Below are 24016 nucleotides of genomic sequence, written 5' to 3' on the forward strand. Positions count from 1 at the left end.
CAAATTATTAAAGCTATCAGTTTTTTTTTCTTCAATAAAATAAATTGCAATTTGAGGACTATGCAGGAAGCTGTAACACTAAAACCTAATTCGAAATTGATAAAAAAAAGTATGGGGCCTTCGGAAATTGAATTTTAAAGCGGTTGGTGCCATCATCGTTTTTCCAAAAAAATCACAGATCTGAAAAAACGACAAAAATGTGAAGGAATTTCGTTCATTAACATGGCAGAAAAAATTGGAATGCAGGCAACCAGAAATTATTCTTCACCTTCAGGCCAAGTGGCGATTCCTAAAATAAGTAGGTAGGTATATTTCGGCTAGTTAGAAAGAAAACATTTTACCTGTAATTTAGGCAGGAGAACGAAAGGTGTGCTCTCGCAGCCTTCGAACAATTGACACAACTAAGAACTGAAGAATGTAGTATTTTTATAGATTATGATTTTCTGCAAAATTTAATTGTAAGGCCACTTTTATTAACATTATGTATGCCTATTTTCAGCCGTTTTGGCGTAATTTCTATTTTTTGAATAAAGTATTTTTTATGTAGCAATTGTTTTATTTGAATTTTTATTGCATTGCTATAAATAATAGATAACAACAACAACATTTACTCTTGACTGTCTCAGTGAAAACGGTGTACACATTGAGCTTTGCATTAAAATATTTTTTTCTACAACCGTCAAAAAAACGTGACATTTATGCATCGTTATCAAGTCGCATTTTGATAGTGAAAAAATATTTTTGTAATATATAGATGTTAAAGGTGGATATCCGGACTGTTTGTCACCATGTAAACAACCTCATAACGGCCGGAGTCCGTTAAGGGTGTCCGTTATGAGCGGGAGCGGCCGTTATGAATGACCAAATAACTATAGCAACGTAGATCTAAACTTTATTTTTCAACTTTTTTACAATTGGTACAATAATTAATGTTTAATGTTATGGGACACACCTTGAATTAATCGAAATCCGTAAGTCACTAGCAGATGTAGACGAGATCGAAGATGATGCTTCAGAATTTTAACACCGACACAAGCGCGATTTTGCAGGGAATAACGATGACCTTACTTGCTCTGCGGCCATCCGGACATCGGGAATATCTTGATCGTGATTTTTTATTGATTTCAGTTGTTTATTTTCAACGGAAAGTTAAGTGTTGAACAAATGTGACAAACAGCAGCAAATGGAGACAAGATCGAAGATGATGCTTCACTAACACAAGCGCGATTTTGCAGGCAATAACGGTGACCTCACTTCAGGACATCGGGAATATCTTGATTGCGGTTTTTTATTGATTTCATTTACTTATTTTCAACGGAAAGTTAAGCGTTGAACAAATCTGACAAACAACATTGAAACAATTTTTTTTTCACAAACAACGGTCGACATGACGACGTCCTCCGCACACTTATTAATCATTCGGTTTTTTCGATGGCGTTGAAAAAAATGTATTTCAAAAAGATAATTGTGAACGAATCGTAGAGATATTACAAAAACTATTGTACAATACACGTCCGTTAGGGCCTTTACAGCCTCGCCAGTATTATTCGACTCGCTCTGCGAGCTCGTCTCACAAAATTTCTGGCTCGGCAGTAAAGGCTATCCTAACGGACTTCTACTGTAAAATACTATTGTCAAAAAGTTTCCTTGGATGCTAAAATAGTTATATTTTAGCATTCAAGGAAACTTTTTGACAAACACTTTAGCATCCAAGGAAAATTTTACAAAAATTAAAAATTTTTAGAATGGGGTTATAGAAAAAATACTGTTTGTATTTCGTGCGAAAGATGATTGTTTTGTTGGCGCATTTCAATGAGTTTGAAGTCTCGACCTGACGGTTTCGACTAAAAACTAAAAATAGTTATTTTTGTATTAAATGCGCAAAATGATTGTTTTTTGTTGGGGCATGAGAATGAGTTTTTTTTTTAGGAAACTTTTTGACAAATATTTTTTCACTATCAAAAATGCCATACTTTGCGACTTGATAACGATGCATAAATGTCACGTTTTTTTGACGGTTGTAGAAAAATAACTATTTTCTATAATTGCTTCAAAAAATCAACACTCTTACCCAAATCAACAAGGGAAGACCAATCGTGCTGACAAGACAACAAATTTGTTTCAACAGATTTTCCTTTCGTGAAACCACATTGCTCCTTTGATATAATTGCCAACCCTGAGGTAAAACTGTCAAGCTTATCAACTATTATAGACTCCATGATTTTGACCATCGAGGAAGTCAAGCTTATGGGCCTGTAATTATTCGCCTCCAATCTATGACCGCTTTTGTGAATGGGAGTAATGTACGCAGTTCTCCAGTCGCAAGGTAACGTAGATAAGTGGAACGAATGTTCCATTAGAAGACTCAGCGGGAAAGACAATGGATGACTACAGTGTAGTGACCCCGTTTAAAATTTTAAATTTAAATTCCCGGTACCGCCAAAAGTGTTTAGTAAATTTCTGTGGAAGCTACGGCTAGGAAGAGCCGTTAGCGGGCGCGGACCAAGCTTTGCGGACGCGGCGCTGGGATGTTTTCGTGAAGCTTCCGTCGAGGTTATAGAGACTTCGGGGTTTGGCGGGAAACGATTGGTTGGGGACGGCGGATGCGGTCTAGGGATGCTAATCGTACGACCCCGAGATGCTCTGTCACTCTTGCTTGGTCGGTGAAATAGTCTGGCGTTCATTAATACCCCGAATATCTATAAACGTCGCTTGATCTCAAGATGATTCAGATTATTCTTCTGAGTCCCCTCGCGGCCGAGAGCTCTAAGCTCCCGTTGGCGTACCTTAACCGCGTAGTTCCGAATTAAACATGTTTTGTCATTAATCGAGCTGAAAATATGAGTAATACCTGGGATACGGTTTTTGAAGAGGGTTTTATTCGTCCCTGTCTGTAATAACTGCATTATAATTTATTTACTTGTTTTGCAAGCTCTAACCTGTTGTTTTGTCCGTCATGTAACAGTTTTCTGTTGTTTTAAATGTTGCTGCATGCATCTTGTCGTTTATCTTTGTAATGTACTCAACTAGTTAATTTCTTGTACTCCGTTAAACTTAATATCTGTCCTTTTGTATTGTTTTTTTTTTTCATCGAAGTTATTACAGGCATTTTTAATAAAAGGTATTTTGCGTCCCTCACATGTGTGTTTTATTTGCGGTACTCTTCCAACTGGAACCCTCATCGTTTGCATTCCGAACCTTTTCCACCAAAAGAAAAACACAACGTAGGGCTCCTCCGCTTCGATGACGATCATGACCACATTTGTTACCGTTTTGCGCAGGTTCGAATATTTGGCGGAAAAAGTAATGTATTCAGATCATTACAACAGTTTCTCAGAATAGAAGGTGAGATATTGTCAGGACCAGGGCAAGACGTGAGCTTTATCGTTTGAAGCTTTCTAAGTATGGAGTCACGATCGAAACTAACATCAGTAATTAACCGTCCAGGTGTTACGTCCTGATCAGGTATGACTCAAGGTATGATTATAAATATGAGAAAAGGAGTGAGCAAATAGATTCGCAGTTTTATAATCCTAGGTAGTTAACGTTTTAGTCTAAATTCTTTGGCGTCAGTGGCCAGAACGCGTCTGACAAACTTAAAGAGTGATTTATGCGTTCCTCGTAACCCTTTTTAGGTAGTTTTATTTGTTTTGATAGGGTGTTAGACAGCTTTCTGTGAGATTCATAATCTTCAATAGATAAGGATCTTCTAAACTTTTGCCATAAAGACTTTTTTTGCCGTATTAATGTGAAAATTTTGGGATTCAACCAAGGCTTCGAGGGATTAGTTAGTTATGTACCTATGTTTTGGAAACTGAACACTCGAGCTGCCATATGAGCAAACTATTGCGAAATTTAAGCCAGTTATCATCCAAAGAGTCGAAGAAAGCTCATTACCCCAACAACAGATGAAAGCAAATGATTGAGCTTTTCAAAATCAAGGAAAGTTTTGGTAACAGATGTTTTCTTAGGGGAAATATTGATGGCAACTTGAATATTAAACTCTAGCAGAACATGGTCGGATTTCCCCACCGGCGGAAGATAATTCAAGTTAGTCGCAAGATCAGGATTAGATGAGAAAATTAAATCAAGCAGACTAGGGTTTTGTCCACCTCTAAACCAGTGCATTCCTGAACAAATTGCGTAGCATGAGTATTCAGCAGAAAATCAACCAATCATACAATAACATTTTTGTATTTAAGAAACAGATTGGTGAGGAAGAGAAATATCTCGTGATCACATTCTATAAGGGAGTTGGGCGGACGATAGACGCACCCGACAACAGATGAAAAGTTATGTAAGATTATCAACAAAAATATAACAACAAAACAAACAAAAATAGAAAACCGAGTCCATACCTTATGGACTTGCGTTTACCTAAACGCAAACACCTCCACCCCTGGAACCGACTCTATCACGACGGTAGACGGTGTAGCCCGATAGGTTGACAAGAGAGTCGTCGTGATACTCACTAAGCCACGTCTCAGTAACCAAGACAATATGGGGCGAACGAGAAAGTACACTAGTTAAGACTTAAGAGCTCGTCAAATTTAGCCAGCAAATTATTTAAGTTTGAATAATAACAATTCCAGTTGTTGAGACATCACAGAGGGTTTCCACAATAATTCAGAGCACTCGGGTCAATAGTTGCTATCGGACAGCGAGGATGTCTTGCTTTAATTTGTCTATGCAACAAAACATGTTATATATAGCAATGTTATACAACATATTTGTTATAAAACTATGCTGCTATGTACCGCAGCTCAGTACCTACGTAAAATGGCACTAAATGCAGAAGATGCAATTTTGGCAGCAGCAGCAGCCTATAGGTATATTATTGTCTAGACCGCGCGTTAAGTCCACACGAAGATTTTGGGTACGAGCATCTTTAACAGCGCGAAAACGATATAGTGGTACAGATCTTTTGGGGGATCTTGCAAAAGATGATGTGGACCCATTAACAGGTGAAATTCGCTATAATGAAACGCAAACGCCGAAGAAATGTTTCAATAACATGTTGTCCAGTGTGGACAAGTCTGAACATGTTATAAAGCAGTGTTTTAAAACATCGTTTGATCTTTACCGACAACTGATGGATAACATAAAACATGTTATAAAACAAGAAAAATGTTATAAAACACGGCGTTATATAACATTTTTTCTTTCGTTTTTCTAACAAGTTGTATAACTTTGCTATATAACATGTTTTGTTATATAGTTTGGACGCGCCTTAAGAAAGACATACTGAGTCATCCAAAGCTGCACGAACACCCACAGGCCACGGCCGACCAGTGGCGTAGGGAATATTGGCTATTTTAAAGAAACAATTATTTATCTGTTTCTGTATCAAGTCTAAATTTCGCATTGTTTGTTCTGAAAAGAACAGTTTTTGTTAAATAAATAACGCAAAACAGCAAAACGGACAAGAAAACGAGAAAACACAAAGAGATCACGTGGAGTTACCTTGAATAAAGTCAACGATAAACTGCAAGTGCGCCGCTACAACTCCCCCCAACGCGTCGAATTTGGACTCGCCCGACCAGAATTCGTTGCTGCACATTATGACTCACGATGTCTTTCTTAAGGCGGCCTTACACCAAGGCAACAATTGGCAACATGTTGCCTGCAACATTTTTTAATAATGTTGCCCGTCATTACTAAAAATTGTTGCCGGCAACATGTTGCCAATTGTTGCCTTGGTGTAAGGCCGCCTTTAGAGCGAACGATGTCTACAACATATTTGGCGCCCTCTATCCACAAACTCTCAAAACATTCACTTTGCCCACTAGTGCGAAAATATTATTTCCTCACTACTGATTCGATTGCCATCTTTGCTAACTATTTTCAGTGAGCAAAACCACTAAAATCCAATGATCATGGAAAAACCTTATTCTACACTGCGCCGCAAAATTATCGCATAAAGTAAAAATGAACCGTAGTTTTTTGTATTTTACTTCTTCTGCGATTTCCTTATGCTGAATCTCTTATTTTATCGTATTTCTTTTGTTTAGTAGCAAAAATCGCCATGTTGATAACTTCTAAAGTTGTTTATTATGAAAAATTTGTATGAGTGTTATTGGTCAATTTCGTAAAGCATTTTGATTGTGGATTTGAGAGACGGTTAGTAAGAAGTTTTGGTTCCTTCAGTCATAAATTTCGAAAATGAATCCCTACGAACGTTTAAGTTGACATACAACAGCCGAACAATGTGCACAAATTGTTGTACTAGCCGAAGACGGTATTAATCAACAAGATATTGCAAATGGTCTTGATCTGCACCAGTCAACGGTATCTAGACTTTGCATCGTTTCCACGAGACAGGAGAATACTCTAGAAGACCTGGACAAGGACGCAGACGAACAACAACAGCTCAACGGGATCGTTTTCTGCTTTTACACTCGTTGAGACACAGGACTCTGACTGCTCAAGCTTTGCAAGTTATGACTTTAGGAAGATATCAATTCCAAATTAGTGCAAATACTGTTAAAAGAAGACTTGCTGAACACGATTTAAGGCCCAGGATACCAGCAAGGGGCCCACAGTTAACAGCGGCTCACCGAAGAGTACGATTGCTGTTTACCCAAAATCACGTTGATTGGGAATTGGATCAATGGAGGTTAGTAATGTTCTCTGACGAGTCCAGATTTTGCCTGGATCAAGTGACAGACGTGTCCGGGTGAACCGATGCTCAGGAGAGCGATATACTCAATGTAACATTATCCCGAAAGTCAATTTTGGAAGAGGTTCCGTTATGGTTTGAGCAGGTGTCACTTTCGACGCTCGCACAGAGTTGGTGGTGCTAGAAAGAGGAAACCAAAATGAGGCGACGTACATTACCAATATTCTGGAACCTCATATTGTTCCATTCCGAACATTTATTGGGATGACTTTATTTTTATGCATGATAATGGTCGACCGCACGTTGCGGGAATAGTGCAGCATTATTTCCGTGAGGTCGAAATTGGGTAAATGCAATGGCCAGCAAGGAGTTCAGATCTAAACCTCATCGAGTAATTCTGGGATCCTACAGATAAAAGAGTTAGAAGATTACCAAATCCACCAACAACTCTTCATCAGCTGTCTTTGGGTCTAACTCAAGTTTGAGAAGAAATTAAGCAAAGAGTTATACAAAACCTCATTTTAAGCATGAGACAATGTTGTGCAGCTATAATAAAGGCACGGTGTGCCAACACGCACTATTAAATGTTAAATTTCTTTGTTTTCTCCGAATTTGAATTTTTTTATTTTTTTATTTTCTTGATTTCTTTGTTGAGTTCTGATTATTGTAGTGTTTACTTTTATAAATCTACTTCTTTAATACTTTACAGTTCGAAATGTTGTAACTGGAAATAAATTTGGCTCAAAAACACCAGTTTTGAAATTATGCGTTAATTTTGCGGCGCAGTGTATTTACGTACAGTAGAAACTCGATAATAATTCGTCAGGTTCGGGACCGGGTGGGTGACGAATTTCGGAAATTGACGAAATACAATAATAATTGAGACAAGAAAACAAACAGAAATAAAATTAAACAAATTTACATTATTTTAAAAACATAAATTTAGCCTTAAATACTTTTACGTATAGTTGAATTTTTTTAATAAACAATTGTCAAAACGTTGTCTTGTTGGTATGAGCCCAACTGTGATTTTCATGATAATACGAGTGGTCACATTGAGTGTCAACATTTTTTTATGTAACTGAGACTGCGCCCTAACGAGCGAGAGTTTATTTCAAATTCGAAAAGGTTTCTCCTGATTTCTCATTAAATTTGTTTTGAAAATGAATTCACGGAAGAAAGGTACGGGAAGTGAAGTGAACATAACCTTAACCATGATTTCGTGTCAAATTGTTATACAGCTGGTCCATATGTCAAAATTTTAGGGTGGTACAGTATGGTTTTTTACTTCATTTTTACACTGACAATTGTTTATTAAAAAAATTTCACTATAAATGCTAAGATCTTTACTTTTACAATGCCATGCACATGTAGTTCGCTGGATCTATTAAATCTAAGAATTGTTCTACTTTTGATTGAATTTTTCAAAACCATTTTAATGAGTTTGAAATCTTCAATAATTTTCTCTCACTCACACACTTTGTTTCTGGGAAACTAAATGATGTTATCGTCAATTTTTGTGTTTTCTATCAAGCCTTTTTCTACTTTGTTTTGTTACTTTTACAATTACAAGTACAAGCAATTTTTGTTATTTTCTAATTTGCAATTCTCGCCTTGGACTACAGATTTGACAAAAATTTGAGAATGATGAAAAAGTCACTTAATCTCGTCAACATTAATTTGGTATATTTCTCTCAATCTGAAATTTGCTAACATCAGATTCATTAATTCAGTTTTTCCCTTATTTAACTGAAATTCCCAAAAATGTCGAATACATGTTTTACTGCAACGTCTTTCCCCATGAACATTTTGTACCTTGTACCTTTTTAGTTTAGTTTCAGCTTCCGTTTATTTCTTCCTAAATTTCTTTTGAGTGCTACATCACCACTTTAAAAGATTATTATGCCCACAGTTATTTTGAGAAACATCAAGATTTGCTGCTAACATACCGGGTGTATTATGAAAAATCTTTGGTGCTGTAACTTCCTTATTTTTCATACGATTTTATGTGATGTGTCAAACAAAATCGTTTTAAATGGGCTACAATTTGAATTGATCCAATATTTGTTCTTGAGTTCTGTTTTTGACAGACGATAGTCAACTTTTTTTTTAACAGTAATAAAACTGCATTCTAAGTTTCCAAAGTGACTAAGAGACAAAACAATGTCTACTTGAATGGAGGTAATTTCGAACATTTGCTATAGTAAACTTACCTACTCGATTTTTGGAAATTCAATTTTTTTTCTTAAAAACAAATTTTTGATTTTTTATTTTAATGTTTGTGTATTCAGAAGATAAACATCTATCAGAATAAAGATAAAATAATATATATAAAGTAAAAAAAAAATCATAGCATGTCGGGCTATAGTGTTTCTAAAACGATTTTGTTCGGTGTATCATCTATTAAAATCGGATAAAAAATTAGGAAGTTATAGCACCAAAGATTTTTCATAATACACATTTAAAAACAATAAAATAGAAGCTGGATTTTATTGTTAATTTCATCTAAATTGGAATTTAACTCGCTTATTTCAGAAGGTATTTGTGGTTATTATAATACAACTTACAATTTATTTCATTCAATATTAAACCCAGATACGTACACATAAGATAAAATCCTAATCTGATTAAAAATACACACACCTTTTCAATGTGGTCTCATTTGATGTCAACACTCAACACTAATGACTAGGTTTCAGGGATAAAGAAAAATATTTTCACAAACTTTAGTTACGATTCAACAATGCCTCAATTATGAATTTCATTTAAGAGATCCTTATCATGCTTAAGTTAAGTGTAATAGAAATTTGAGTCAATAAGAAAACAACGAGCGACTTGAATTGCTACAGTCAAAGTGAATTTTTCGGTTGAAAAGATAATGTTTATATTTACAAAAGTGATAAAAGAAATTTTATCAGATTTTGGGGAAGCGACATAAAATATAAAACAGTTTTATCATTCTCCACGCCTATTTAGGATGCGAAAATTTCTGACAAAATGCAGTTTGGAATTGCAAGAAAAAATATATTTGTGTATTTAATCGTAGTTGTTCACATAACTTACTCAAATTGCCAAAGGAATTTTTTCACGGTCTACAAATATGAAGAAGATGAATACTATTGCGTTACTAACACTACATTTGCTTTAAGTTGGATCGCTGAAAATTCAACCCAAGATTTTCAATATGGTGAGAATTTATTGATTAATGTTGAAATGAATACAAAAAATTAATTGTCCCTTTTAGTTTCAAAATACGTTCCAAATGGGCAACTCTATAACCACTCAGACTTCAAATGCGGTCCAGATTGGCAATTTGCCACACGAATTGATGAGGAAGGAATTTTTGATCGACGCTGGGAGAGTAATTTATTTTACTTTGGTTTCATATCTTTTTAATTGTTGATTTAACCTTCAGCTATAGAGACGCACAAAGCAGACGTGAACAATTATAGAACCTTAGTGGAACTCGACAATATACAAAAATTGGGAAAAAACTTCAACGTTTTATTATCTATTAATGGTTTGCCAGAAGCTAAGATACACCTCTGCAATGGAAGTGTTGATATTCATTCGTACTGTTATCATCTGGAATTGCCGTCCAAGCATGCAGAAAAAAACAAATATGTAAATCGTTATCATGTCGTAGTATATTTACATAAATTATACAATATATACAATAATTTCAGAATACCAACAGTACTTGGTATCTAACTAACAAAAAATGGCGGCACTTTAAACTATCAAAAGTGGATAATCATCTATCTTTTACACAACTGAAAAACGAAACACCAATAGTTGAAGTTAACTATCATAAAGAAGTCTATAATGTGACCCACATGATAATTTACAGCACAGATTCTAGTATTTGGAAGATTCACAAAGGTAATTATGCAGTAAATACAGGGTTATTATAAATGATTGTCCCATCGCAGTAGGCGTTGGTGGCGTAGTTGAATGTACCGCTAACCTCATAACATGAGCCAGACTAGGATCGCCGATTGGTGGTGATACTGGCGTAGTTTTTACCGCCGGAAATCTGTCTACTAATTTGTCTCATGTTGCGAGGCTGGCGGCACATCCAACATTTGTATGATTTTCAGCGCCAACAGCGATAGTACAATCGTTTACAATAAACCTGTATTAGTTTTGTTCCCGAAAAAATGTATTTTTTACTGAAATTTAACAATTTTGTAAAGACTTCAAGAATTCATAATAAAAACAAAGATTCAGTTTTTAAACGAATGTTTCCATTTTATTCATTCAATTCATTTTCAAACTATTCACTCTTTCCTTTCTTAGCTTTTGAAATGAAAAGCTTATAAACAATTTCTCCAAAGCGTTATTCTCGGAACGTTTACTCTAAACGAAATAGCATTATTTTGACAGTTTTCATACAATGCAAATATATGTTCCACAAAATCATGAATATTTTACGAAACAAATTGTGTAACCTAATTCAACATCAAAAACATATCAATTTTCAAATTGTAGCTAAAGCTTTCCATACCGAAAACACAACAGCCGAATTACAAATTAATAATATCCTAAAAGGGGAAGACGGAATAATTTGTCTCTCACTGTTTATCAAGATGTGTGAATCTTGTAAATTGAAGCTGACACTAACAGACGGACGAGGTAATTCTTTGAAAGAGATATTCTACGCGTCGCGGGTAAACAACAAAATAAAATTGAATTAATTATTTAAATATTATTTATTTAGGGGAAATGGAGAGAAATCAAGTTTATTGCTGATGACATAGCGAACAAATCAACGATTCTCTCAATATCCACCAATGCTAGCGTCCAAGAAAATTCATTTTGGCTCATCGATGAAAACATAAGGCAATGTCATAAAACTGGTATTACATGAATTGATTAATCTGTATTCAGTAAAATAACAAGACATTTGTTTTTAGAGTATCGAATGATCAAAACAAAACAAAAAGCAAACTGTCAACTTCTTTCCAACAAATTCTTCAACGACATAGTTTCACTAGACAAAGAGGTAATTTCAGATTCATTAGTTTCCATAAATAATGAATGTCCCGCCGAGACAATAACCAATTACTGTGTTCCTTGTTTACTGTTTCTAAATGAAACTTGTGGTCAGCTAAAAGTTTGTGAAAAATATGGGACGCATATCAAATGTTCCTGTTCTGTTGGGTGGAAAAATGGTTACGACCCATACAACTGTAATTTTCGTAGGCATTTTCAAATACATTTACAGATTCTTCCCAATTTTTTATATTTTTAGACTGTGACGAGGGGTTTTACGGTACTAACTGCATAAAACGATGCGGACACTGTTCTAAAGTCTCTTGTGATCACATCAATGGAATATGCAGCCCATGTTCTGAAGACTACGTAGGTCCGAAATGCGACATAAGTTTGTATATTCTTCATTTTTTATAGAATAATCTATTCAGCTTCGTTTCATATGAAAAGCAATATCAATTACCGTAAATTTGATAAATTTTGATATTTAAAAGCTGACTTAGATTATACAGCTGGTACAAAATCAATCTAGCTTCTATATTTTAAGATTTTTACTAGTCTAATCAGTACATCAGACACAATTTCGTTTTCTTTTCAATTTTAGAACGACCAGACAACAATACCATCAACAGCCTTCTTCAAAAGTCCCCTCGAGCTCACGCTTCAAGTAATTTTCTGCTCTATTTAATAGCACTACTCGCTATTGCTCTAATTATAGTAAGTGTGATATTGTGAGTGGATAATTTTTTTTTAACTTCATATTAAGCATAAGTGTGGTTTTTAGATGGATTATTTATCGATACGTTAAAAAAATGCCAACTACTCAGAGTAAAAAATTACTTGTTAACTTGATACATTATTATGAGATAATGGAGTTTCAGGTAACGACGAACGTACGCAATTATCACCAACTGAAAATACAATCAGGTTTTCTCCCATTGATAGTAAGATTTCTCAATGTAACAGTATTTCGACAATATCCAAACCTGTGGCAGTTACGCATTTTCAAAACTATGTAAAATCTGGTCTGCAAAGTGGAAAATTTAAATGGCAACATCAGGTAGATGTTAGACTTTGTCGTAGTGAAGTACAACTTATCAAATGTCAAAAACTTCCAGGCAATTATTGATATATACAGCAACAATTACGAAAATGTAAAAGAAGATTTTTTGTTCAACTACTTGGACATTCACAATATAGGCGTAAGTTTGATAAAAACGAAAGAGACCTATTCTATTTTATTTAGGTGTACGTTGTTGCTGACGTGCCGGAAGCAAATGAAATGGGTACATTTTGGGAAAAGCTTTGGACGGAAAAAATTGAACACATAGTACTAGTAGACGACATAGTACTAGTAGACGGTAGTCGCCAACAAAAGGTAATTTAAATAAATACAAGCACAACATTTGATGGTGCATTTCTTACAGATTTTGAAAAACTATTGGCCAGAGGAGAGCCAAGTAATTCGTTGCAACAATATTTTTATACACTGTGCTGTAGAAAATGTCTTTGCAAACCATAAGTACCGAAAATTCACTGTGACTTACAAGAACGAGATAAGACTTGCAAGTACTAATACTCCAAGCGTTGTACCTTCTACGTCTGTCTCTTCCAGATCGACCAACTTCATTTTATTTCTTGGCGCGAAAGAAACAAACGTCCTCTAATTTACGTGTCATTTTTTCAACAAGTGTCTGAAATGTGGCATTCCCCCATTCTGGTCCACTCTAGGTACATACGTTGCATGAAAATTTCAATTTCAATACCACAAAAATTGTTGTAGAATCGATTTGGCAGCAACGGGATTTGTTTTGCTTTGTGACGCATCCATTAGAACAGCTAAAGCAAATGGTACGATCGACGTGGCGGGAACATTTCAAAAACTGATAGATTCGTCAGTTGGACTGGTTGTTACGAGTGAAGATTATCAGCTGGCTCACTTGATCATCTTGGAACATCTACTCGCTGACGACGTCTCTGCAAGTTTGATCAATATGGATTTTTCAGTATCTCCGAGTGAATTTGATAAATGCGCAAAATATTTAAAAGAGACGTTGTGGTTGGACCAGTACTCACCGAAGAAACGACAAAATAGCATTCAATCTAGTGTTGTGACTCCTCGTAAATTAATGTTAACATATTTCGAGAATTTATTTTGTACAACTTTGTTTCAGTATATGTATCTTACGTTTCGTTTGAACCTTTTCCAAGAGAAACGATAGATCTTGACACTCTTGGTGGTAATTTTGTGGGTACTTTCGAATGTCCTGATAAATTTTTAGTGGTCGAGCAGCCCTCCTCGCAGACATTGGAGCATTTTTGGGCGCTAGTGGAGAAACAAAATGTGACGGTAATATTGTCTTTGAACAAAATAACCTCTGACGTAAGTGATCCGCTGTTGTAAAGATTAAGACTGCAACCATAAACTTGCGTAGAATTTCTGGCCAACTGAAGAGGATCCACAAATGGTACTGTCAGAAAAATTTATCTTGGAACATCGACGTACACAGAAAATTAATTTTTACGATTGGATACAAGTCCGGCTAATTCAAAATACGTTCACGGTAATATTCGCCTTGAAGGATTATTCGAGTGTTCATTTTTATTTTCAGAAGGACATAGACATATTCTCGATAACAAACTGGACGTCTAAAGACGTTTGCCCTCCAAGCGTCTCTGAATTTGTACAGTTTTATATTGAAACGAGTAACAGGAAGAAAACTGATTTGATTTTGGTAACCTGCAGGTAGCTCACATAGAAATTTAATTTGATAGTTACAATAATGCAATCGTCTTTAGTGATGGAAAAACAGTTTCTGGTCTATATGTTGCCATGTCACACAATGTAGAAAGAATAAAGAAGGATGGACAGTTTGATTTTTGTAATGCTGTAAGAATAGCGAGGTGTCAACAATTTTTACAGAAGGAGGTACAGTTCGTTTTATACATTTGACATTTTAAGTCTAAACGAGTCGACACTAACAACTTATCGTCTTATAGGAACAATTGGCCTTCTTGTGGAATGCGTTGGTCTTTTACTTGGAACAACTTCGTCTTTATGAAATTTGATAAAGCATCCATGTTTCTCAATGTGCTGCGACTCTTTGACTTGCTATGAATCGTAGAAAATAATAAAACCACATTTTCAGAAACCCAAATTTTATTCATTTAATCATTTATTTTATACTAACAGATGGCACCCAGTCCTACTCCTGTAGACTCGTTTGGACTTACTTTCATTTAGATCTTAAACATGCAACTGCAATAACTAGAGCGCTTTGAAAAATTGATTACTTCTTACTGTCATAATATAAATGCAGGTTTGCTAATAAACCGCTCAAATTTAATACAGAGTGTATCTGAAATACGTGTGTTAATTTTAACCAGTGGAAGAACTCGGCAATTTATGAAACTTTTCTCTACAACATTTTGCAAAATTCGGAAAAGTTTTCTACGATTTTTTGCTCTCCAATTTTTACCAAACGAGTCGTTTTGTGTGATTAACTATAGTTCATTTTTTAATGCTGTAGAAAAAGCCAGGCAGCCCAATATACAGTTATCAATGCTGACTAGATACTTAGATCCATTTATAATTGATATGGATCCACGATGCCGCTAAAAATTCTGATTGTCAAAATCTCAGTCAGTCTGACAAGGTTTTGACATTTGATAATAAATTTTAATTAAAATGAAAAAATGTGTTTAATCTAGAATTAATGAATAAAAAAACAGTAAGTTAGTAAATATGTAGAAACAATAATTAACGATATCTTCGAATTCTTCCGGTTAATTCGAATCGTCATCAACTCATCACACTCTCCAAGGTGTATAATCAGTGGTTCCACAGTCACTTCAATATGCACATTCAATTCCCACATCTACTCTTCTTTAGTTTAACCGTATCCCCAACCTTAAGTTCCGGATGTTCATCACAGACATGTTTCTAAATGTTAAAAATCATGTTTTTCTGGAATACGGATAAGGACGATTTACTTTTTCGTTGAACATAATTTGTTCTGTGCATCTCATCCATAATAAAGTGTAAAAAGCCTTGACCAAACTAGCCTTTAAGTTAATACCTAATTGACAGTGACACGACTTGATATTAATGCATTTATTGTGGCATATGGCATCGTGGATTGAAGTAATTTACAAAATTGAAATAGGAATCTAGTGAACTATTGAAAGTGTATATTGGGGCCTGACTTTTTCTACAGCATTAAAAAATGAACTATAGTCTCTATTTTTATGACCATGAACATATTTTAAGTGTAATTATTGATTTTTTTCTATAACAATGTAACTTTTTTACTAGGCTCCATTTCTATAACAACAGAAAATCTTCACCCTTACCCATAGGCGGGTGTGCATTTTTTGATGGTTAATTTAAACTCAAGAGTGTGAATTGAAGTTCTTTATTGTTCAAATAAAAAACATTCTGAAAAAGAAATAAAAGTGAAAAATTATTAATGGGTATAGCTTCCTCTAACCCGTAAAACTTCGGCACAACGACGGGGCATACTTCCAAAGAAATTTAGAATAACCTCGGAGCTATCTCTTCCGAGTAGTTGACGTTCCTTCAATTGCTGCCCAAGTGTGTCCCAGACGTGTTCGATTGCATTGAATTTTGCACTACTCTGGTTACTAATGAATACTGGACCCATATTCTCTGCAAATGGTATCACATGTGGTTCTAAAACTTTCTCTATGTACCTCCGATCAGTCATAGACCTCTCACGAATTACCACGAGCTCCGTGCGTTCATTCAAAATTATCCCACGTCAAACCATTATGCACACTCCTCCAAACCTGAGTGTGCATAATGGTCTACGTGCCGTTCCTCTGGGCGTCTCCGCACTCAAATTCGTCCATTAATGTGATGCAAACAGAATCTCAGCACGTTTCTCCACTACTCCAAGTTCCAATCAACATGTTCTTGACGAAATGACCTTGATCTACGCTGTTCATAAAGAGAGTACATACTTTAGCTGGTCTTCTCGCGTTAAACTAACGTTCATGAAACCTGTTCCGTATTGTTTAGGTACTTACTCTGGTTCCTGTGATTTCTCCAGCTAATTTTGAAGCGTTGCAGCAGTACTTCTGCGTACTCTGGTAGCCCAAAGCCTTATCACACGATCTTGTCTCTCGGAAGTTACTCTTGAATGAAACGGATAAAGGTGTCTTCTAACAATATTATAGATTTGATAACTTATACAGGCCCTCTTTATGGCAGCGCGACTAACACTTATAATTCGAGTTACTTGTCGCCTCGAGTGGCCCTCTTCAACTAGATACTAGAGTAACGGCTCTAGCAATCTGAATCTCTAACAGGTAGTACAATCTATGCCTTCGTGGTCTACCAAGCACAATAATATTCATTTTGCTTCTTTCATAGTTGCAACAAAATTAAAGAAAAAAAATAGGTAAACACATTTATTTCTTTGTAAAAATTTGCACTTTTTGAGTTTTATGGCTTCAATACACCAACTGTTGATAAGATAACTGTTTTGAATCCAAACCTCTATTCTTGACACTGTTTCTAAGTGTATACCAACTTTTATTTGTGTCTTTTGTATCAAAAATAAAATTTAACACAATAAAGTAGTGGCTCATTTTTCCTTTTGATAAGTGTATTGTGCTTTTGGAAGTGAAAGTGAAATTTCGTGTATCAAACATGAAAAAATTCTCTTATTTTAACAATTATTGTACATTTATTTTAAAGGTACTTAATTCTTTTTTTTTCATAAATCACAAAAGTAACCCACTGTTACTGTTACTGTCTAGGCCGAAAAATTAAACTACTTCGTTGCCATTCAATTCACAAAAGTTTATGAGGTTTAAAAATTAATACAGTAAAAAACTAGGCAAAAATGAATAGGGAATTTTTCCATTTTTGAATTTTTCATAAATACAGTTCAAAATTTGTAATGAAACGTGTTAGAAATATAAATATATACACATTAAATGTAATGTTTCAAGTACCTGTAAGATTTTCAATTTATCTAGTGTTTAAGAATACGTAGGAGGATTGGGGCAATTATTTTGCTTTCCAAGAAAAATTGTGGAATTCCCTATTCATTTTGGCCTAGTTTATATTAATAATTATTCTAAGCGATCTACGGACCGGTTTCACTAACGCGAGTTAAATTTAACTACAGATTAAAATATACGAAAACATTGTTATAACAATAGGTACTGTAACTTTTCGCCCCTAACCGGTGTATAGTTGGTGGTGGAACTTGCAAATAACGAAAATGTGTGTGAATAATTTCATCTGACTACTGATCCTACGTTGTGTTTTATTTTTCATTTTTATTAATTAGGTTCTAACGAGAGGCCGTACCTTCCGAAGGTTTTTCCAAATTAGAATTAAAACGATTGAACACACTTCACTTAAATTTTATTTAACAAACAATCGATTGTGGTGGTGTTTGGTCCCAACAAATTATAGAAATAAATAACTGAATTTAATAACAGAAGTTGGTGGAAATTTGACCCAATGAAATTTGACTCGCGGCCCACGAATCGAGATCTGACTCATGAATAAATGACTAAGCTGAGCAAATACAGAATTTCTGGCGCGAACAGCATTATGGGAATTTGAGATGCGAACTATGTGATCCGGTGTAGATTTCAATTACCCCAATTAAATTGAACCCGACGCGATGCCCTGGAAACCTTCCGTCAAAGCCTGGTCTACTCCGATGATTGAAAATAAAAGGGAAAAGGTTCTAACAGACTTGTAGGGTACCTCTCTCACGTGTCACCTGGCCTAGTTTGGTCACTGTCCCGTTTACGGGTGACATGGCGGTTGGTGCACTTATGCCGGACCACAGCTATTTGAGTGCGACGGACACTGGCGGTAGCTTCCCCGACGTTGAAGGCCCCCAAGTAGTGAATAATTAATGAAGCTATTTTATAGTAAGTTATAATAGATCGCCTTGGTGAGAACACGTTTCCCCAATCGGTAAATGCAAGAAGATCACATACTCCGGGACAAAGAATTTAATTCCAGATTCTAAAGAGTCACGTGGTCGTCAAATGCTCAAAGAAAATAATATAAGCTTTACCTTAACACGATAAGGAACTAATGTTGTGGGAATAGTTAACCGCGACGGCAGAGCAAGTACCAGAATTAGAAAAACTTAATTTACCTTGTAAATGTAGAACACGTGGTCACCAATTCACTGCTGGCGGTACTGAACGTACTTTTCGCTACTTAAAATGGAACAAACAGACAAAACAAACAAACAAATTAACCTTATTTTGAAACCTAAATTGGGCTTAAACGCTGTTACGCAAGTGCCATTTCATGCAACTAAGTTCCGTTGTTCTGCTACTTCCAAAAATTGTTCTACATTGGTTTGATTCCCCAAAACTGTTCTAATTAATAATTACTTGATAATTTTCATTCTCTCTCTCTCACTCACACCTCTGATTTCTACAACTATATACCTGGCTTTACCGTTACCGTGTTGTCCCTGTTTTCCTACCGACTCCCTTTCTACTTTGCTTTGTTACTTTTCTAACTAAAAGTGCAAACGATTCTAGTTATTTTCTACGATAAAGCGTTCTGTTTCTAATTTGCAATTCTCGCCCTTTAATTACAAATATGCTACAAATTTGAGAATGTTAAAAAATGTAAATTAACCTAATGAACATTAATTTTGTGGTTCTCTCAATTTGAAACCTGCTAACATTAACTTCATTAATTCAATTATCCCCCTGATTTTAACTGGACCACCCAAATTGTCGAACATGTAATTTATTGCAACGCTTCCTTTCCCCTGAACACTTGTCCCCCTTGGGCTATGGTTTGCCCCGGACGCGTACCTGCATTTTCAAAGAGAGGCTAGCAGATTTCGCTTGAGGACTCTGGCCGACAAAGGCACCGAGAAAATAAAATTTACAACTGACCAGCACTTCCGCCCCAAAAATGGACGGTTCTAAGAAATTTTGGTTGAACTGATTTTAAAACCTAACCTACCTAACTAAAATAACGAAACATTTCAAGCTACAGTTAACGTTAATTGGCGTTGGTGAAATCGGCCCTTAATATTATAAGAGTTATTTATGTATTAAGGGCATAATCAGGAGATTATGGCACGAGGGAATGTTTAAAGCCCGAGGAACGAGGGCTTTTAAATTCCCGAGGGCCATAATCGACAATTATGGCCGTGGTACATACAATGTTTTATCCTATTTTATAATTTCTAAAAGATTAAAACAAATATTTAGTATTCCTTAAAGGAAATCAACTAAAAGTTGTGTCCATGCAAATTTAGTTAGCTATTTTGATGTTGTTAAGGTTACAGTGTATATAATGTATGATTTTCTTTAATCAAATAATGTTTGATTCTATTGTTTGAATAGTTAAACCAACCGTTGCTTGGCAGATTTTTGACAAATCTGGGCCATAAAGACCAATTTATGCCCTCATTTGGGGGCGTATAAAGACGATTATTGACCAAAATAGAATAAATACAATTATATTATCCTACAATTTTATACATAAATAACTATTAAAATGCTTTAGTAGTTGTATTGTAAATTTCATATGTCTCAATTACTCGCGCCGTTCCCCTCCCTTGTAGTCTCTTGCTGGTAGAATATTCTCGGTCCCGCTCTTTTCTTCTACATCTCATGTATAGTTTGTTTCCAAACTATATGCAGTTGTATCAGTTTATAACACGAACTACGTGTATGTAGCTATCTCTTTTCAACACATGTCAAACAAGTTCGTTGCCTCTGCTGCGTTCGCTATTAAGATGGTCGCTCTATGCATCTCACTCTAAACCGTCGATCTGAGTAACATAGAACTACTGACGTCTGTCGGACTCGGGACGGCCTAAGATAAATGCAAAACTGCTCATGCGCATCATCCATAATTATTGGAAAATTGAATGATATTTGGATTATTCAAAGCGATTATTTCGATTCAATTATTGAAATACATTTATCGATTATGCCCAACACTAGAAAATACTTTAATTTAAATTTAAATTGGCAGAAATTATGCCTTGCTGTGAAATACGGACGAACGGTATGTCTTCTTCTTGATCCAGGCGTGACGTCACTGCATATATTTCTGATATAAACTATATATCTCAAACGAAAGAAAATGGCGAACTTCATATGTATCATCTATTTAGTAGCTTTTTTTGATGCTTACTTGTGCTGCAAAAATCGTTTTCTTTTAATACAAAATTACGACAAAGATGAATATACATGTGCAACAAACAGTGCCTTCGCTTTAAGTTGGCTTGACTCAACTCAAGATAGTCAAAATGGTGAGCATTTTTACTAGATAGATTTCTCTACGATTCCATTTCGATACATATTTTATATAAGCACATGTCCTAGATTGCATATACGAGTACAGTGGTTGAATTTTTGAGAAACTACTATTAAATTTATTTCGGTAATAGACTATTTCTTTAAGGGAATGCGCAGTAGCAAAGTCCGCCTATTTTCATACAACTCATGAGCATCAATTCCATTGTCACTAACATATCGCCCTAACTTTACCCATTTTAAACAGTTTTGAAGGCTTTATTATCATTATCACGACCTAATAGATAGTCAGAGTGTCTATAGCGGCCTGGGCGTAGACCGAAAAATCCTATGTTCTCATGATTCTGACGTTTAGGGTTGATTTCGGGGGTTGCTGTTAGCAACTAACTGTCATGCTATCACATCGTCATGTGTATCGTGACAATTTTGACATGCAGTCCACACACATGTATCTGCATGATGCATGCAGTCATGTTTAGTTGTCCAGTGACAAATGATACTTTACTTTAATTGTAATTACAGTTTGGATATTCTAAATGGCAAAAGCAAAATGTTGCGCAGTGGTTCGGTTGTGCGGGAGGGACAAAGTTTCGGCGCCACGTTTTTTGAAAATATCTCGGTCAGTGGCGAGTGCAAATTCATAGAATAATAATTTGCCCAAAATTATATTCAAAACTGTACAAAACTTAAAATATCCTTTCCACTCACTTCCACCAAGAATGGCACAGATTAATTAAGCAAATGTAGGTATTGGGTGACTCAAAATGATTGTGGCCAAGAATGGCAACTATGTACGAAAATTTATGTGGCAACTGTGTGGGTAGAGTAGAGTTGACACTTCCTTGACAGTTCATAGTCGCGCAATTTTGTAAGTTGTCAAATCAATGTGTAATAATATTGAAAAAATCAAATGCACGCTTATGAAATGTCATACAAATGTCAATTCTACCCCATTCACACAGTTGCCACATAAATTCTCGTACACAGTTGTCATACTTGGCCACAATCATTTTGAATCACCCAATAATTCTTTTGTTGTGGACCCATCTTTATCTGAAATGACCCGCTTAGGAAATAATGTAGGTACTGCAAATCCAAGAATGAGATTATAATTTTAATATTAATCTAGAAATAGGTTTACAACTAACGGAATTTGTTGTTGCTGCATATATACCGCAATATCAGTTCTAATATGATAAAAAAGCCAGTTCATAAACACGAACAGCAAAATTCTAAAAACCAAAAACACCACACAGAACTAGCATCAACAAAATTAATAAAATTTTGGTTATTAAAGCTACTTTTAAACTGCGACACTATTTGACACTGGATTTTGACAACTTCACTGAATTCATTACATTTGTTAATGAGGTTATGATTATTTAGTGACATTCCACCCTACAGTGGCGCCGTGGAGATCACAGGCACTAAAGCTTCGCCCAGGCAGATGTATAGTGAAATATGTCAATCATCAAGACGGCGGTGATCATTATTTTTATTGTTAATATTGTGAGGTTAGGTCACAAGCTGAAATGCATCTGACAGGAGTTGAATGAAAAATGGCGCATGCGTGTGCTAAACCTGCGCCGTGAAATACCCTATTATACAGTTTAGGTCGACAAATCTGACGCATGCGCAAATGATTGAATGTCACGCCGATTTTGCTAGCAATGTTAACATATTGTTTAATAACAATTTATTTTAAATATTTAAAGTACTATTGCGGGCAAAAAAAGTGGGACATCAAATTTCTCTCAGTTTTGAAAAATTCGATGTAGTTTAAGCTTTATTGTCATTTTTTTTGACACTATTCCAGCTGACAGTTTAAAAATTTATTTTATACTCCTATTTTCCCTTTCCAAATGCCCTCTTCTTTTGATAAAGGTAGATTTTGATTGGAACTTTGCTTTAAATAAATATTCACTACGTGCTTACTTACAATCATTCCCTACAACCTACAATACTTAATGACAACGTCAATCAATTCAAAGTAGGGTTAGAATCAGGTAAGGGTTATTTCACATTAAAAGTCAAGACAATGACGTTGATGTCCCACTTTTTTTGCCCGCAATAGTACCTAAAAACAGACAATGCTTCATGCTAGACCCGTATACACGCTGTTTGATAAAAAACGCCTCAACCCATAACTTTTTTATTTATTACCCGATTGCAATGAACAAAAAAACCAAAGATATGGTTTTTCATGCGCTACAAAACAGCCATAAAATATATTTTTTTGTTCGACACTGTCAGAATTTGAGAATTTTCTCCTATGTGAACGGATTTTGATAAATGTCACAACTTGTCAAAACGAAACGTCAAGCTAATTTTAAAGGTTTTAAGCGATTTGGAACAAAAAAACAAAAAAACGTATTCAACTCGTTCGTGTGTAAATTGGGCCTTTTTTGGCACGCGTGGGCCATTTTAAAACGCGAGTGAAACGAGTGAAACTCGTCAAATAAACTACTATTTTTGGTGATATGTTCAATAGCTAACGATAGTCAACTTTTTTTTTTTAATGGGCACATGTAGTTTTTTTAGGCTCAGTCTGGTAAGGTTTTTTTTCTGAATCTAATGATGTATTGAAAGTTATCATTTGGTCCATAGGTAACTGAAAAAAAAATTAAAAAATTTTTTGTGGTTCGGCTTATGAAATTTTTCCCGTGAAAAAGAATCGGAATACAAAGTGCGGTAAATGTCATCCAAACGTCAACTTAGAAATTTTCATCTGCTTTTTTAAACTTTTTTTATTTAAGTACAGTGCGCCCAGAAATGTGGTAGCAACTTTTACACAAAGTGTCACAAGATGGCACTTTCGAAAAGCCAAATTTGTTCAATCTTGCAACATTCAATTTTTGAATTTATTTAAAAGAATATGTTAAGGAGGTTTTCCGAACAATTGATGTTGCTCGAAGGGTTCAGTTATGCATTGAGCATAATGGTGGTCAATGTGAACATTTTCAATAAAATTCAAATTTGAATGTTTTACGTTTGACAATTCTTGACATTTATTTATCTCAATTTAGATAGCGGCATTGCCATGCATAAAAAAGGTCTCTGTAAAAAAGTGTTATCTTGCGGGACCAATTGAAAAACTTGCTACCACAT

At 35.2% G+C, this 24016-nt stretch overlaps 2 protein-coding genes and 1 long non-coding RNA gene across 15 annotated transcripts in view; 2 read left to right on the top strand and 1 right to left on the bottom strand.

The window, feature by feature from the left end:
- LOC138139525 (receptor-type tyrosine-protein phosphatase epsilon-like) overlaps positions 1-14772 on the top strand; it is a 32743-nt gene extending 17971 nt beyond the window's left edge. Inside the window, exons 1-21 of one of the 7 annotated variants that reach the window (XM_069059826.1) lie at positions 9587-9806; positions 9864-9980; positions 10035-10243; positions 10306-10501; positions 11111-11289; positions 11340-11478; positions 11536-11820; positions 11874-12005; positions 12219-12345; positions 12399-12442; positions 12490-12674; positions 12733-12816; positions 12861-12992; positions 13042-13179; positions 13230-13345; positions 13398-13735; positions 13789-13997; positions 14050-14178; positions 14230-14360; positions 14414-14543; positions 14615-14772. In XM_069059826.1, the coding sequence (XP_068915927.1) occupies positions 9617-9806; positions 9864-9980; positions 10035-10243; positions 10306-10501; positions 11111-11289; positions 11340-11478; positions 11536-11820; positions 11874-12005; positions 12219-12345; positions 12399-12442; positions 12490-12674; positions 12733-12816; positions 12861-12992; positions 13042-13179; positions 13230-13345; positions 13398-13735; positions 13789-13997; positions 14050-14178; positions 14230-14360; positions 14414-14543; positions 14615-14683 (3279 nt within the window). In that variant the 5' untranslated portion in view covers positions 9587-9616 and the 3' untranslated portion in view covers positions 14684-14772. Of the gene's footprint in view, positions 1-9436; positions 9807-9863; positions 9981-10034; positions 10244-10305; positions 10502-11110; positions 11290-11339; positions 11479-11535; positions 11821-11873; positions 12006-12218; positions 12346-12398; positions 12443-12489; positions 12675-12732; positions 12817-12860; positions 12993-13041; positions 13180-13229; positions 13346-13397; positions 13736-13788; positions 13998-14020; positions 14179-14226; positions 14361-14413; positions 14544-14614 lie in introns of those variants that run through there. The other 6 variants (XM_069059825.1, XM_069059828.1, XM_069059827.1 and 3 more) reach the window with 6 other exon arrangements.
- Positions 1-24016, top strand: part of LOC138139527 (receptor-type tyrosine-protein phosphatase epsilon-like) — a 71734-nt gene that overhangs the window by 12919 nt on the left and 34799 nt on the right. For 3 of the 7 annotated variants that reach the window (XM_069059832.1, XM_069059837.1, XM_069059838.1), the window contains exon 1: positions 20695-20904. The exons of 3 other annotated variants lie outside the window; for them this stretch is intronic. In XM_069059832.1, coding sequence (XP_068915933.1) covers positions 20736-20904 — 169 coding nt within the window. In that variant the 5' untranslated portion in view covers positions 20695-20735. Of the gene's footprint in view, positions 1-20693; positions 20905-24016 lie in introns of those variants that run through there. One more of the 7 variants, XM_069059835.1, reaches the window with a different exon arrangement.
- Positions 17998-20030, bottom strand: LOC138139529 (uncharacterized). Its single transcript, XR_011162324.1, has 2 exons — positions 18685-20030; positions 17998-18632 (listed from the first exon to the last, which is right to left on the bottom strand). It is a non-coding gene; the product is annotated as an uncharacterized lncRNA (long non-coding RNA).

Source organism: Tenebrio molitor, chromosome 9 (genome assembly GCF_963966145.1).
Source record: "Tenebrio molitor chromosome 9, icTenMoli1.1, whole genome shotgun sequence".
Classification (NCBI taxonomy): domain Eukaryota; kingdom Metazoa; phylum Arthropoda; class Insecta; order Coleoptera; family Tenebrionidae; genus Tenebrio; species Tenebrio molitor.